Genomic DNA, 14,165 nt, shown 5'->3' with positions numbered 1-14,165 from the left:
GTTTTGGATTAGGGAAGCCCCTATTTTTGAGATGACAGGCCCAGCAAGGGATCCCACTGCATACAGGTTCCTATTCCCAAGGAAGTTGTTGCTGCAGAATCACAGCATGAGGGCAGCAGCACAGGATATCTCCCAGCTTTCTCTCCTGCACCTGCTGCAACTGTAATAAGGCTGTTTGTTTGTTTGTTTGCTTTTTATTGGAAATACCTACAAAGCTGAGCAGTCCACAAGTATTGTTTGTTGCCAGTAGCCCCCTGTACCCAAGGTCTTTCTCCGGACACTAGTCCATTTGGACGTAGGAGCACAGAGTGTTAGGCCCCCGGCATTCACACAACTACTGGACAGGCTTTCCTTCTATCTTTTTGCATAGCCAGCACTCTAGGACCAAGAGGCTTGCCTAAGAGCCACTGGAGAGGCCCCTCTTGTTCTTCCTGGGGCAGACCTTGACCCAGGGTCCTTTTTCTTTGCATCAGGCACACTGACTTTTAGCCAGGAATTCTCTTCTGTATCCAGGTACTGTCTTCCTAGGTTCCCTAACGACTGTGGCCAGTACATGTTCCTCTCTTGTCTTTTATCTCTCTTTAGCTCTCTAATTTCCTATTCTTTTTTGTCTGTTTGTTCAACCTTACTTTCTCTGTAACTTATACTAACTCTCAGCAACTTAGCTTAACCCTTCAAATTTCTCTAACTTTCTCTTCATATCTTTTTTTTTATCTTAGCCAGATTGGTGGGGCGTTTTCCAGCCCCTCAGAGACCCACCCTTGGAGCCTGGCAGCAGACCTGGAGCACTCCCTACCTTCAGGCATATTGAAGTCAGTCAGGAGTGAGGGCCTTCCACCCATGTCTAGAACATTCTTTCTGGCCTCTAGCAGGATTCTGTCTTTCCTCGGTGGTAAAGAAGATCTGTAACAGTTACTAACAAGCATCTCAAATGGGGTGGTGGGGAAACAAGAGAGTCTTGAGAATAGAGATCCACTGAAGAGGGCAAATAGCATTCAGTCACACAGCTAAACCAGGAGGCCTTTCTTGGACAAAAAGGCCATTGTACAAATAAGCACAAGCTTTGTCTATGAAACAGAAAGGTGAGCAGAGAGGCAGCCGATCTGTTATCGACTATCTCTCTAAACTTAGATTTTCCCTCAAGGAGTATCTCTCTTCAGCGTCGGCTTGGTGGCTTTGCCTCTCAAGAGAACCAGCCTCCAAATGACACTAGGCTTCTAGTAACAACTAATAACAAAAGGATGGAGAGATGGTTAGAACCTGGGTGCTAGATACCATGTGGCTGACAAAAGAATTGTAATCGGTTGACCTGAGACTTTCAGGACCTCAGTAGCAGCCCTTTACCAAACTGTCTCACTGGGTTAAAGGCCCATGGAAAAGAAGACATTAATCCTGACCTTGGCCACAGCCAAAGTCTGAATTCTAAATTTTGATGGGCAAAACAAAGTTTTTCACAGTTTGTTGTAGATTTTTTTTGAAACAATTTTAGGGGCTTTTCTCCCCCCCCCCCCCAACCTGGGGCATCTCTCCTTGGGGAGGAGGCTCAAGAGAGAGAGACAAAACTCCCTGGCAGAAAACAATTTCTCTCAAGCAAATTATTTTCAATTTTTAACTTAAGCACCAAGATGACCAAGTAAAATTCTTTGATGAACAAAGCAAACAGTTTCATGATTTCAAACACAGTCGTCAGTCCAAGATTTTAAACACAGTCGTCAGTCCAAATTCAAACACGAAACAAAAGCCAAAAAGACACTTGACAATTTCACAGAAAACAAACCAGAGAAACAAGACCAAGACAAAGCATCCTATAAGCAATTTCCACAGGTGCCTGGTACCTTCAGTACCTGGCCCAAACTGCAGCTTCACCTTAGATGCTTCTGGGATACCAAACACAAAAACAGAACACAAACAACAGACACCAACACGTCCAGAAAACCATAGTCAGGTCACAAAGAAGATAAACAATTCCAACAGTCAAACAAGTAACAGACAGACGCGCCGCGCGGCTTCGGTACCAAACTGAAACCAAAAATTCAGACGGAGTCACCGAGGGTCTTGGATCCTCTACTCCAATAAAATTCAGACGGAGTCATCGAGGGTCCGGATCCCTCCGAAAATGGACGGAGGCGCCACGGATCCGGACCTCCCTCTCCTCCAACCATCCTTGGAACGTCTTCCAGGGCTGCGGGGGAGAAGTCTGAGCTCGTCAGCTCCTTCTCTGGCCCACCCAGATAGTCCCCAGATCTGAGCCTATTGATCAATTGTTCACAGGACAAGAGGGGACAGACGAGTCAAACGCCAGCCAGCTTACCTCCCGGTGGGTGGTCGATGATCTCTGGGCGGAGGATCTCCGAATCCCGGACGAGCCTCCAAATGAAAGATCTCCCGAGAGGACCTTTCCCTCAGGAGGAGCCCCAAGCGCCCAATGACCGAGCCGAGGCCACTCGGATGCAATCAGCAAGAGGGTTTATTGGAAAACACAGGTACCTGCGGGCACACAGTCTCTTCAGAGGACTAGCGCGCCCAGCAGCTCCAGCATGGGGCTTTTATAGGGTTTGGGGAAGCAGAAGCAGGCGTACAGAAGCAGATGCATAGTTACGGGGATTGGTGGATTCAAACGAGACACATAGACATGTTCACATATGATTGGCTATTTCACATGATGAGGTAATAAGGTAAAGCTACACACATTGGCAGGTTCATGCTCTCTCATCGCTCTCACATTTGTTCTTACATTAGGTCTGTCATTTACTCTCTCATTCACTTCCTCATGCTCTCTCTCATTTACTCTTCACATGTTCTGTAGCCTTTCTCTTGCCCCACTCCTTTATTAATAATCCAAAAGCGGGTAGGAAAAAGACATTTATAATCATTGCCAAATCAAATGCAAAGAATGACTACATCTCACCAAGAACTAAGAATTACACTGTTCTCCAAAGTTTCAGGCTTCCCCTGTACCCAGGCCTGTGGCCAATATAATGATAATAATTGTAAACTTATCGTTATTTAAACTTTAACTCTTTACTTTTATACTTCAGAGATCAAAGCTCCGAGGTCAGCTACCTGCACTTTCCTGTGAAGCTCTAATGATAAACGACATAGGCAAAACTGCCAGGCAGTGGCCAGAAAGAATCAAGGTAACTCTTAGCTCAGTAATTCAGCTAGCTTTCTGTTCCTTGCACACAATGACTCTCATAAGAGTTCCAGTAGCTTGACTTAGTTTACTAGTATATTATTTTATATATTCTATACTTCCATATCCAGGAACCAGTCTGAAATATTATGGAAAATTTATATCCTAACTTCAATAACTTTTCCCTTTCTTAGGGTCCCCATGTTGGCTCTAATTCATTTTCTCTTATTTTCTTCAAGCTATCTTTGCAAGTCAAACCTTATTCTGGAACTACAATTGTGCAGTTATTACATTTTTTCCAAGATGAGAATACACAGTATGCAACTGGGCCTCTAGGGCTATGCTGTGCTGTGCCCCTATGCATCAATTTCCAATTTTCTAAAATCATAACATCAAGGAACATCTAGTTTCACAGAATTCACCAGAGCAGAAGGAGAAAGAAGTAGGAAAGTCAGATATAATACAATAATTGTGCACATCAAGACCTACTGATAGGCAGTCACACACAAATGAAATCTATACAGCCCTTGTCCAGTGATAAGGTTAGGGAAATGGAAACAACCAGTTTTTACAAAGAGCTACTGTGGGCTACTGAGATGTCTCCATCCCGGACTACTGTAGGCAGCCTCTTATTTCACATGGTGGGCCCCTGGTGGGATGTGTCTCCTGATACTCAGGGTTCCAGAAGCCACCCTACTTTACAAGGAGCTGCTGCAGGCTTCTGAGATGTCTCCATCCCGGCCTACTGCTGGCAGTCCCTGTCATTGTATGTTGTCCCCAGCATTAGCCAAAGCAATCAGACAAAAAGAGGAGGTCAAGGGGATACAGATTGGAAAGGAAGAAGAAAATTATCACTATTGAGGACGATAGGACAGTATAATTGAGACACCCAAAAAGTTACACCAGAGAAATCCTAAGACTGATAAACAACTTCGGCAATGTGCCTGGGTATAAAATTAACTCAAACAAATCAGTAGCCTTCCTCTACTCAAAAGATAAACAAGTTCAGAAAGAAATTCGGGAAATGACACCATTCATAGTAGTCCCAAATAACATAAAAATACCTCAGTGTGAATTTATCAAACAAGTGAAAGATGTGTGTGAAAAGAACTTCATGTATATGAAGAAAGAAATTGAAGAAGATATCAGAAAATGGAAAGATCTCCCATGCTCGTGGGTTGACAGGATGAAGAGGGTAAAAAATGTCCATTTTTCCCAAAGTGACCTACAGATTCAGTGCAATCCCCATCAAAATTCCAATACAATTCTTCATAGGTTTAGAAGGAATAATTTGCAAATTCATCTGGAATAACAAAAAACCCAGGATAGCTAAAAGTATCCTCAACAATAAAAGGACTTCAGGGGGAATCACTATCCCAGAACTCAAGCAGTATTAGAGAGCACTTGTGGAAAACTGTATGGTATTGGTACAGAGAAAGGAAGATAGACCAGTGGAATAGAACTGCAGACCCAGAAATGAACCCACAAACCTACTGTCACTTGATTTTTGACAAAGGAGACAAAATCATCCCGTGGAAAAAAAGATAGCATTTTCAGCAAATGGTGCTGGTTCCACTGGAGGTCAGCATATGGAGGAGTACAAATCATCCTCTTCTTATTGCCCTGTAGAAAGCTTAAGTCCAGGTGGATCAAGAACCTCTACATCAAACCAGATACACTCAAACGAATAGAAGCAAAAGTGGGGAAGCATCTTGAACACAAGGACACTGGAAAAATTTCCTGAACAAAACACGAATGGCTTATGCTCTAAGATCAAGAGTAGACAAATGGGACCTCATAAAGGTACAAAGCTTCTGTAAGACAAAGGACACTGTGGTTAGGACAAAACACCAATCAACAGATTGGGAAAAGACCTGTACTAATCCTACAACTGATAGAGGGCTAATATCCAAAATATACAAAGAACTCATGACGTTGCATTGTAGGGATACTACTAATCCTATTAAAAACTGCGGTTCAGAGCTGAACAAGAATTAACAGCTGAGGAATATGGAGTGGCTGAGAAGCACCAAAAGAAATGTTCAACATCTTTAGTAATAAAGGAAATACAAATCAAAACATCCCTGAGATTCCACCTCACACCACTCTGAATGGCTAAGACAAAACACTCAGGCGACAGAAGACGCTTGCACGGATGTGAGAAAGAGGAACACTCCTCCATTGTTGGTGAGATTGCAGACTGGTACAACCATTCTGGATATCAGTCTGGAGGTTCCTCAGAAAATTTGACATTGCACTAACTGACGACCCAGCTATACCTCTCTTGCACATATACCCAAAAGCTGCTCCAACATACAACAAGGCACATGCTCCACCATGTTCTTAGCAGCTGTATTTATAATAGTCAGAAAATGAAAAGATCCCAGATGCCCTTCAACAGAGGAATGGAAACAGAAAGTGTGGTTCATCTACACAATGGAGTACTACAGAGATCTCAAAAACAATGACTTCATGAAATTCATAGGCAAAGAGAATGAACTAATACATATCCTCCTGAGTGAGTTAACCCAGTCACAGAAACACACACATGGTATGCACTCATTGATAAGTGGATATTAGCCCAAATGCTCAAATTCCTCAAGATTCACAGACCAAATGAAATCCAGTGAGGATGACCAAAATGCTGATGCTTCACTCCTTCCTTTAAAGGAGAAGAAGAATCCCTACTGAAGGGATAGGGAGGCAAAGTTTAGAACAGAGCCTGGAGGAATGGCCATTCAGAGTCTACCCCATGAGTGGCCTATACACATACAGCCTCCAAACTAGATAAGGTGGATGAAGCTAAGAGGTGCATTGCTGACAGGAACTGGATATAGATGTCTCCTGAGAGGCACAGCCAGATCATGTCAAATACAGTGGCAAATGCTAGCAGCAAACCATTGAACTGAGAACTGGACATCAGTTGGAGGAATTACAGAAAGATTGAAAGAGTTGAAGGGACTTGCAACCCCATAAGAACAACCATACCTGCCAAGCAGAGTTCCCAGAGACTAAACCACTACCCAACCACTATACAGGGACTGTGCCATGGCCTCATCTGCATGTGTATCAGAGGATGGCCTTCTTGGACACAAATGGAGTGAGCAGCCCTTGGTCCTGCCTAGGCTGGGAAAGTGGATGGATGGTGAAGGGAATACCTTTATAGAAGAGGGGGAGGGCAATGGTATTCGGACTTATTTCTGGAAAACAAGGAAGGAATAACATTTGAATTCGAAATGAAAAATATCCAATTAAAATTCAACAACAACAAAATGGTGTTTAGAGCTTCAAATAACAAAAGCCACAATAAGGAAACAGAGAATTGTATGCCTATGGTTTTCTTCAAATATGCTCAGGGCCCTATGCTCAGGGCCCAGGTAGGTTCTGGGCCCAGGCTGGACCAAGCAGGTTCCTGCCGCTGACTGCTCCTCTATTCCTCTTTCCAGAGGCATCATGCAGATTAATATTGTGCCAGAGATGTGGGCAGAACTGGGCAGAAGTGGCTTTCTGTCCTGTGGTCTCAGGATTATCTGCATTCGTGGGAGTTCCGCACTCTCCGCCATGGAATTTGGGTGCAGGATTCCCGATTGCTTTAAACTCCCTTATACCAGGTTTATATGTCCTGGGAGGTGTTACAGAAAAATTAATGTTTATCCCATTAATTTGTTCAACACTCTCATCCACAGAGTATAATTTAGAGGTAACTATATATTTGAGAGCAAGCATACACAGTGGGTAATATATGTATGATGAAGTTGAAATTCACAGAGTTGGAAACACAGTGAACTGTGTAATTGCCCTTGAATCTCCGTCTAACTGGGAAGTGATGTGATGCCCAGTCCCGATGAGAATTCAGAGATCCATCCCTCCCTGATCACTGTGGGACTTCAGATGTTGACACTAATGATCAATAAAGAAGGTTCTTAAGAGTGAAGAGTTTGAGATTACTCCTTTATTCACCAGAATACATCCAATTTACTTGATAGTAACCAGATGCAGGTAGTAAATATATACAGTCTATATCCTTATCAAAATAGAAAAGCAAATGAACAAAACAACAACAACAGATAAATAACAAATCTTCAAATGAATAGAAGGAAAACCAAAAAACCAAAATAATCAAAACTCAAGCATACTTTAAATAGAGGAATTGCGCTAAGCATTTTTTGCTGCTCCTTTTGCAGAATAGACTTATAGCCTGTGGCTTGCCTTGGAGACATAGTAGACAAGCAGTTAGTGATGGTAATAATCTTTTCAAGAGGAGTGGAAGTAGGTCTGTTTTGTTGGAGTGGGGGTATTAAGGAAAAAGCCTGCCAATACTGAGAATAAATGATATTACAGACTTTGTTTCATAGTCTTTCCAATGTTGTGACCTGATCTCCATGAAACTCTTCTGGATGACCCATCAGGACAAGTACAAATTTACACGTGCACAGTCTTTCTGGATGACCAGCAGCTCTTGATTGATGTGCATCAGCACTTTTCTGGGTCCCTCCAAAAGTGTACACTTGCTGGAGAGAGCTGAGGTGAAAGTAAGGCCTATTCAATCCAAAGAAGTTAAAATAAAAGAGGAAAATGCAGTCCACAATTGCTATGGACAGTACAGATGAGATGCAATAGTGGTGTATTTGCTGTGCACACTTAGTTCTCCTCCTGTAGTTCTTCTCTCCAAGGGAGATCTTGTCCTGGACTGTGTCATGTTCGAGTTTCTGCTGGAGAATTTCAGACCTAGCAGAGCAAGGGAAAAAAGGTTTAGTGAGTGGTTGTCAATTCAGCTCTCCCTCTTACATCAGCTCTATTCAGTTGGACAATCCAGCATGACCTGTCAGCTGAGGTCAGTCCCTGCATCCCCAAGTGTCCTAGAGTACCTGGGCTTGGATTTATATCTCAGCTTTTCAAACTGCTAGAATTTGAACTGTGGACTATGCACTGTACTGGAATTGAGATAAAAATGAGCATATTTTGTCACTGGTCCAGGTTTATTATATTGAATAATACCTTGTAGCTGGGTCTGAATCTGAGTTCAAGAATGGTATGAGCAACCTAGAATACCATGTGGATGCCTTCTGGAGAACATGCCCAGAATTGAGGTGAAAGTTCTGATTATGTCAGCACTGAAGGAACCTGCTTAGGTTCAATTTGTAACAACTGATCTGCAAATACACAGAGAAGCCATCTCACTTCAAATCCATGCTCACTGCACATATCCTGTAATCACTGAGAATGTGCACCATGCAAATCCTCATAGCACACACAAGGAACATTAAAGTTTATATTGATGGAGATACATAACAGCACCCCTGTAAGACTATGGTTATTGTAATGCAATTTGTGAGAGGACAGAAGAGAAAATGTCCTCAGATCTTATCAGAGAGTTAACAGGAAGAAAGAAGTACAAAATATAAAGAAATCCTGAGGATTATACATATTGTGTCATGGACAATATTCACATAAACTGTACCAGAACAATACTCTGAATATTTCTTTAGGTGACTGATGGTGAAAACCTTGTCAGTGGTCAGCCATCCAAAAAGGATAGTTATATAGGGACAGGAAATCCAATTGGCTTCTGCCAGTCTGTGTTCCTACCTGACTGCTCTCAAAAATATCAGAATGCTTCAACAATGTTCCTCCCAAGCCACTTTCCTGGTTAATCGGTTATTTCTGCTTCAGAGTGTCCTGCATCCTTTCCTCTAATCCTTCCTTATCCTGGTCATCAGATGACTGTACTGTCAATGGAAGCATGCATGCATGTGTGCACACAAACACACACACAGACACACTAATACAAACTGGCAAACATGCAAGCCATTTGTGTTTACACAATATAAACGTAGCACATTGCAGTGTTTACTTTCCCTTTTAATACTTAATAGAATGATTCCCCAGGATGCTCTGGAGGCATAAAAACAAATGTTGAGTGGGATATGTACATAGTTGTCATAGCCTATAGACAGCTCAGTCAGTGTTGTGCTGCCCTCCCATAAACCAACATAGAATCAGGGTTCTTTCCCTTTTACCAGTCTGGCTTAGCAAGTTCCCAAGGCTGAGTAGAGCAGTCTTGTTTCCCAGCAAAGGATCATATGTTGGTGGTGGACTAGACTCCTGTTCTTGTTCACTGTTTCAGACTTTCCCCATAGAGTGCAGCTTCTTCTAATAGGAGCTGTCTTTACCATAGCCTGAGTGACTTCATGCCCAAAGCTATGCCCCCAGAATCATAGGAAATCTCCATAACCAGGATTCATATGAACAATGTTTCTACCTATAATGTGATTGTGTCACAGATATTTGGAGTAAATAAATAAATGCTTACATGGATTGTCTCACACTGAGTCATAATCCACTGAAGGGCTCCAACCTCTCATACAGTTTCCCTCCTTGGACCACTACAACCCAGATGTGCTCTAGTTGCTCTAGTTGGACACCTAATCTTTTCTCTGGGATCTCTGGGTCAACTAACACTTCTTTTCCACTTAAAGAACATGGCTTCTCACAGGCCTTTCTGATTGTCCACTAACAGACCCGTCTGAATTTCATCATTTCTCCTAACTCCATTGAGGCTGAAATTAACTGAGAGAAAATGATGGTGATCGACAGCACTTGCAGAATGCTACACAGATAACATAGGGGAGCGCTTTAGATTATCTGTGCACCTAAAGGGGCTCCTGAAACTGCCCTGTTCTTGCACCACAGCATAGCTATGGGACTTTTGCTGGATGATGATACAACTCCAAGCAACTCAAATTCTCAATGAATGAAATCCAAGCCAAACTCCCAGGGGAAGCTGTAGTGTGCCAAGGTAGCTGGAAAGAAATGGTAGCAGGCAATGTGGAAAGCAACCTTGGAGAAGACACAGTGAGTGACACAATCTTCCAGTGGGCTTTCACAATTCACAAAGAACAGAGAAGGATCATAAATCAATGCATTTTATAAAGCAGCCCCCCTTACCTCCATGTACTCCATTCTTTGATGTGCTCCAAAGGATTCGATGCAGACCAATCATTTTTCCCCAATCACTTTAAAATCTAACTTTACAAGTGTTTTGGGTTCTTTTGCTGTACAGAGTTAGGTGGAGATTCCAAGTGATTGGAGTGCTATATTTGATATTCATGGATGCAAAGGGAACTTTTATATTCTTTTTCTCATGAAACATGGCAATAGAGACTCACCTGTGCAATTATGCATAAAGAAACACACACACACACACACACACACACACACACACACACACACACACACACACACACACCAAAAATCACAAGTCGGCAGAAAACAATGAAGATCCTATCATGCTGGAGGAACAACATAATATAGACTATTCAAAGCAGGTATTTTAAGAGAGAATCACTACTCAGCCATTCTTTCCGAGAGGAATAAAAAGGCCTAGATAGCACTCTTCTTGGTGAGAATGGGGGTAGATAACTCTGTTCTTGAAGTCTCAAATATCTCATGGCAATTGTCAGGTTTTGAGAACACCTTACACATCCCTGCTTTTCCAAGCATCTACAGAGTATAAGATCAAGATTCGAACTCTCCAGCAACACTTGAACAAAACAGGACTGACATGCTGCTCCTCAGGCTCTGTCAGGTAACCATGATTCAGGAAGCATGAAGAGATGGTCTTGATATACAGGGAAAATGGGGGAGAAAGAACAAATCCACCAAAAGATGACAATGACAACCATTTCTTTGGCATTTCCACCAGGCTCTCCTCCTTCTAAACTATTTGTTCCTGGAATCTCACATGACCCTGTAAAGAAAATGGGCTCTGGGCTTTTGCTTCATCCCTCAAAGCCCTGCTCTAGTCTAAAGAGGGGCTCCCACATAGCACCCTCCACACATAATGGCATGTAGTGCTGTGATGTGTGATCAACCTATCTCCCTTAATAAACTGCAGATTCTCGAAGAGCAGGAGCATTTGCTTTCCAAACATGCAGTTTCTTGAAAAGGGGCTATCTCCACAGAAAGCCTTGTAAACCATCACATGAATGAATACTTGGATGAGACCTAGGTCAGGACATGGATCAGTCAATAGACAGTTACATTGGTTTGTCTATGTTTATGGTAAGACATGAGGACAGCCTGACCCTGAGTCCTAACCCTACCTGCTGCTGCTTGGCTCTGGGGACACAGATGTTCATTCCAGCCTCTTCACAGAACCTCTTTGTCTCCACAGAGGATGCTGGCAGTTCAGTCTGCTCCACCAGCAGTTCTCTCTTCTCATTCAGCAAAATCTGTATATTGTTCTTCAATTGAGCTTGTTCACGCAGGAGCTGGGATTGCCTGATGCTGAACCACAAACAAAAAATGGTAAATCCCAGCCAGCTTCTATTTGCCTGTCACTCCTGCAAGTCCAATCATCCCTTCAAGGGCCCTCATCCCCAGAAATCCCCAGAATAGAGCCACACTATACAAGTTAACACCAATTAGAGGAGGTCAAATCCAGAGGACACATTCCCTGTGAATCAAAGTACTTCTGAAAATCCTGACACTAAGACGGTTTATATAAATCAAGGAAGAAGAAATGGTCCATATGGGTGCTTATATGTCCATAGTATGCTGAAAACATCTTCACGGAGTGGGGAAATCCCCTCTGAGGGGTGGTTGAAGATCCAATAGCTGTATAATCTTTCCATGTGTTTCTCATGGATCATAGACATCCTGTCAGAGTTCTAGAGATTCAGAGTTGATTGATATTCCCATTATGGTGCAAACCTTTTCTATCTAGAGGATCCTTAATGGGGAAAATAACAATTGGAAGGTCTTCTACACCCTTCACATGTAGGACAACTGAGTTCAAGAGCTACAAATCTAAGACCCTTGCCACAAGGCAGGCTTCTTGTTAAGAGTCAGACACTACAGAACCAGAGCCCTGACTTTGGTTCAAAGTCACACAGGACAGAAGCATTCCCTGCCTAGTGCTGGGTTCTCATCTCTGTCAGCGACTCACCGGTAGGAACTGTTCACTTGTATGAGCTCCTTGTACCTCTCCATGGCATCACTTATTGAGTTGGTCATCATTTGCATAGCCATCATTCTCATCTCATGTTCAGATTGAAGGACTGGCAATTCGACATCCAGCCTGGGTTAGGTCATGGCCAAAGGAACAAATAACATTTTGAACTCATGATTTCAGAATTAGGTGAAATGTAAATAAAAAATATATAATAAAACAGTTCAAATTCAAGGAATGGTGGAAGGGAAGAAAGTGGCAAACTGAAAAACCAGACCAAAACCCAACAGTGAGACTCAATCCACAGAAAATATTTCCATGTACATAAGCAAACATTTGTTTTGAAATAAGGACTCCTTGGAATCTTGGGGAGATATGGTTCTGCAAAGACTCACTATATAGGAGAGGGCAGAGCCTGAGAGCTGCCTGTTTGGGAATAACAACGGTCAAGACCACAGTGACCATTTCTGGGTCACAATGAACAATCCCTGGATAGTTAAAAAAATAAAAAACTAAAGATCAAAAGCAGGTGAAACAAATTAGGTAAAATCAGACTGTTCTCTCGATTACTTGAACTCAGTATGTACCACATACTTGCTCCTTCAAAGTATTTGTACTGGTTAAGTTCATTATCCTGGGCACAGGACAACAGATCCAAGGGACCAATTGGAGGGACCTGACCTTCAAGAGCTGGCCAGGTGAGCATGATGGAATTGACTAGTTCAGGAAGAAAATTCCTCCAGTCTGTGCCACAGCTTTGGGCCCAAGAGAAAGCTGTGATGACATTTCTCTTGTTTTGAAAGCACGTATACTCAATCCTTGGTTTCTATTGTTACATGAATTCTCAGAGGGCATAAATATGTTTGATAGGGAAGAGGATTTATAGCACCTCCTCCCATCAGGAGAGTCCTGTGTGCCACCAAGGTATACAGAAGGAGCAAAGTGCTCTGTAGATCAATGTGGGCCCACGTACTCATCACTATCATGACCTGCAAACTGTCCATCACACAAATACTCAGACCCCATCAAAGGTCCCAGACGTCCTGATCCTGAGGAAAACACCAACAAATACATCCACATATATACATACCAACCCATATCCAAACACATTTAGAATGCCAACTACATCCATGGAGGTGCCATAGAATCAGTGTATAATGAACAAATTCAGAGGAAAAGAGTGATGACCTGCAGGCATTTCATTCACACACACAGTTGCAGTAAGTGTGACCAGGTCCTTCCAGCTGTTGACAGAACCAATGCATCTCCAACCACCTCAGGCTCAACTACAAAACAGGTTAACCCCAAACACACAGCACCTAGCTTATCTCACAAGCTAATGCATGCCAAGTCTCCTTAAAATCCAGGATGAGAGGTGAAACTCTCTCGTGCTATGAGGAAATCTTGGGTTAGCAGAGAGAGAGCACAAGACAGTGAACAGGTTACTGGGCATAATGACTACCTGTGGTCCCAATCATCATAGATATAAAGGTCCAGGATTTGGTAAAGTTCATCCCTCTCGAATTGACACTTCTGGATTTCAAATTTGAGTTCCTCCAGTTCCTTTACACACTCCACTTGCTGACTGATGACATTTTGGGATGATGCCTTCCTACCAAAACCTGTAGATAGATAAACCCAAGTGAATTTGCATATTTGATGGCCCATGGGAGGAAAAGACCATTCTGAATACCAAAAGGCAGTTGAGGAAGATGAAATGGTAGACTGGGTGAATCCCAAAAAGAGCAGAAAAGCTATTTTGAAGCTGGACTTTAAGCTATGACCCTCTTCCCAACCTCTAATGCCATACACGTGCCACAGTCACTATTATAGGACCCCTGACACTGAAAGTTATAACCTGACTGAGACATAAACATCTGGGATAATATTATCTCATATCAGATGTGGTGCAGTTAATCCTGGAGTTCATAATGCTTAGCTCCATCAAGCTCTAATCATCTGTGTTCCAGCCCAAAGTGTCTGAGAACTCAATTCATGACTAGGGGTGCATCCTTCCTTGTTCTCGCCATCATAGACTTATGTAACCTACAGTAATCTAGAGGATGAAGTGCTTCAACT

General features: G+C 42.6%; 1 protein-coding gene across 4 annotated transcripts in view; it reads right to left on the bottom strand.

The window, feature by feature from the left end:
* Window positions 1-7,070: 7,070 nt before the first annotated feature.
* Window positions 7,071-14,165, bottom strand: part of LOC134480541 (uncharacterized) — a 176,920-nt gene continuing 169,825 nt past the window's right edge. For all 4 annotated transcript variants that reach the window (XM_087568931.1, XM_087568933.1, XM_087568932.1 and 1 more), the window contains exons 2-5: window positions 13,549-13,708; window positions 12,084-12,215; window positions 11,239-11,422; window positions 7,071-7,861 (exon numbers count right to left, since the gene is read on the bottom strand). In XM_087568931.1, the coding sequence (XP_087425057.1) occupies window positions 7,856-7,861; window positions 11,239-11,422; window positions 12,084-12,215; window positions 13,549-13,708 (482 nt within the window). In that variant the 3' untranslated portion in view covers window positions 7,071-7,855. The remainder of the gene's footprint in view (window positions 7,862-11,238; window positions 11,423-12,083; window positions 12,216-13,548; window positions 13,709-14,165) is intronic.

This window comes from Rattus norvegicus, chromosome 9 (genome assembly GCF_021556685.1).
Source record: "Rattus norvegicus strain SHRSP/BbbUtx chromosome 9, alternate assembly SHRSP_T2T, whole genome shotgun sequence".
In the NCBI taxonomy this organism is placed as follows: domain Eukaryota; kingdom Metazoa; phylum Chordata; class Mammalia; order Rodentia; family Muridae; genus Rattus; species Rattus norvegicus.
The sequence above is the reverse complement of the archived record's forward strand: the minus strand, read 5'-3'. Positions and strand labels throughout refer to the sequence as shown.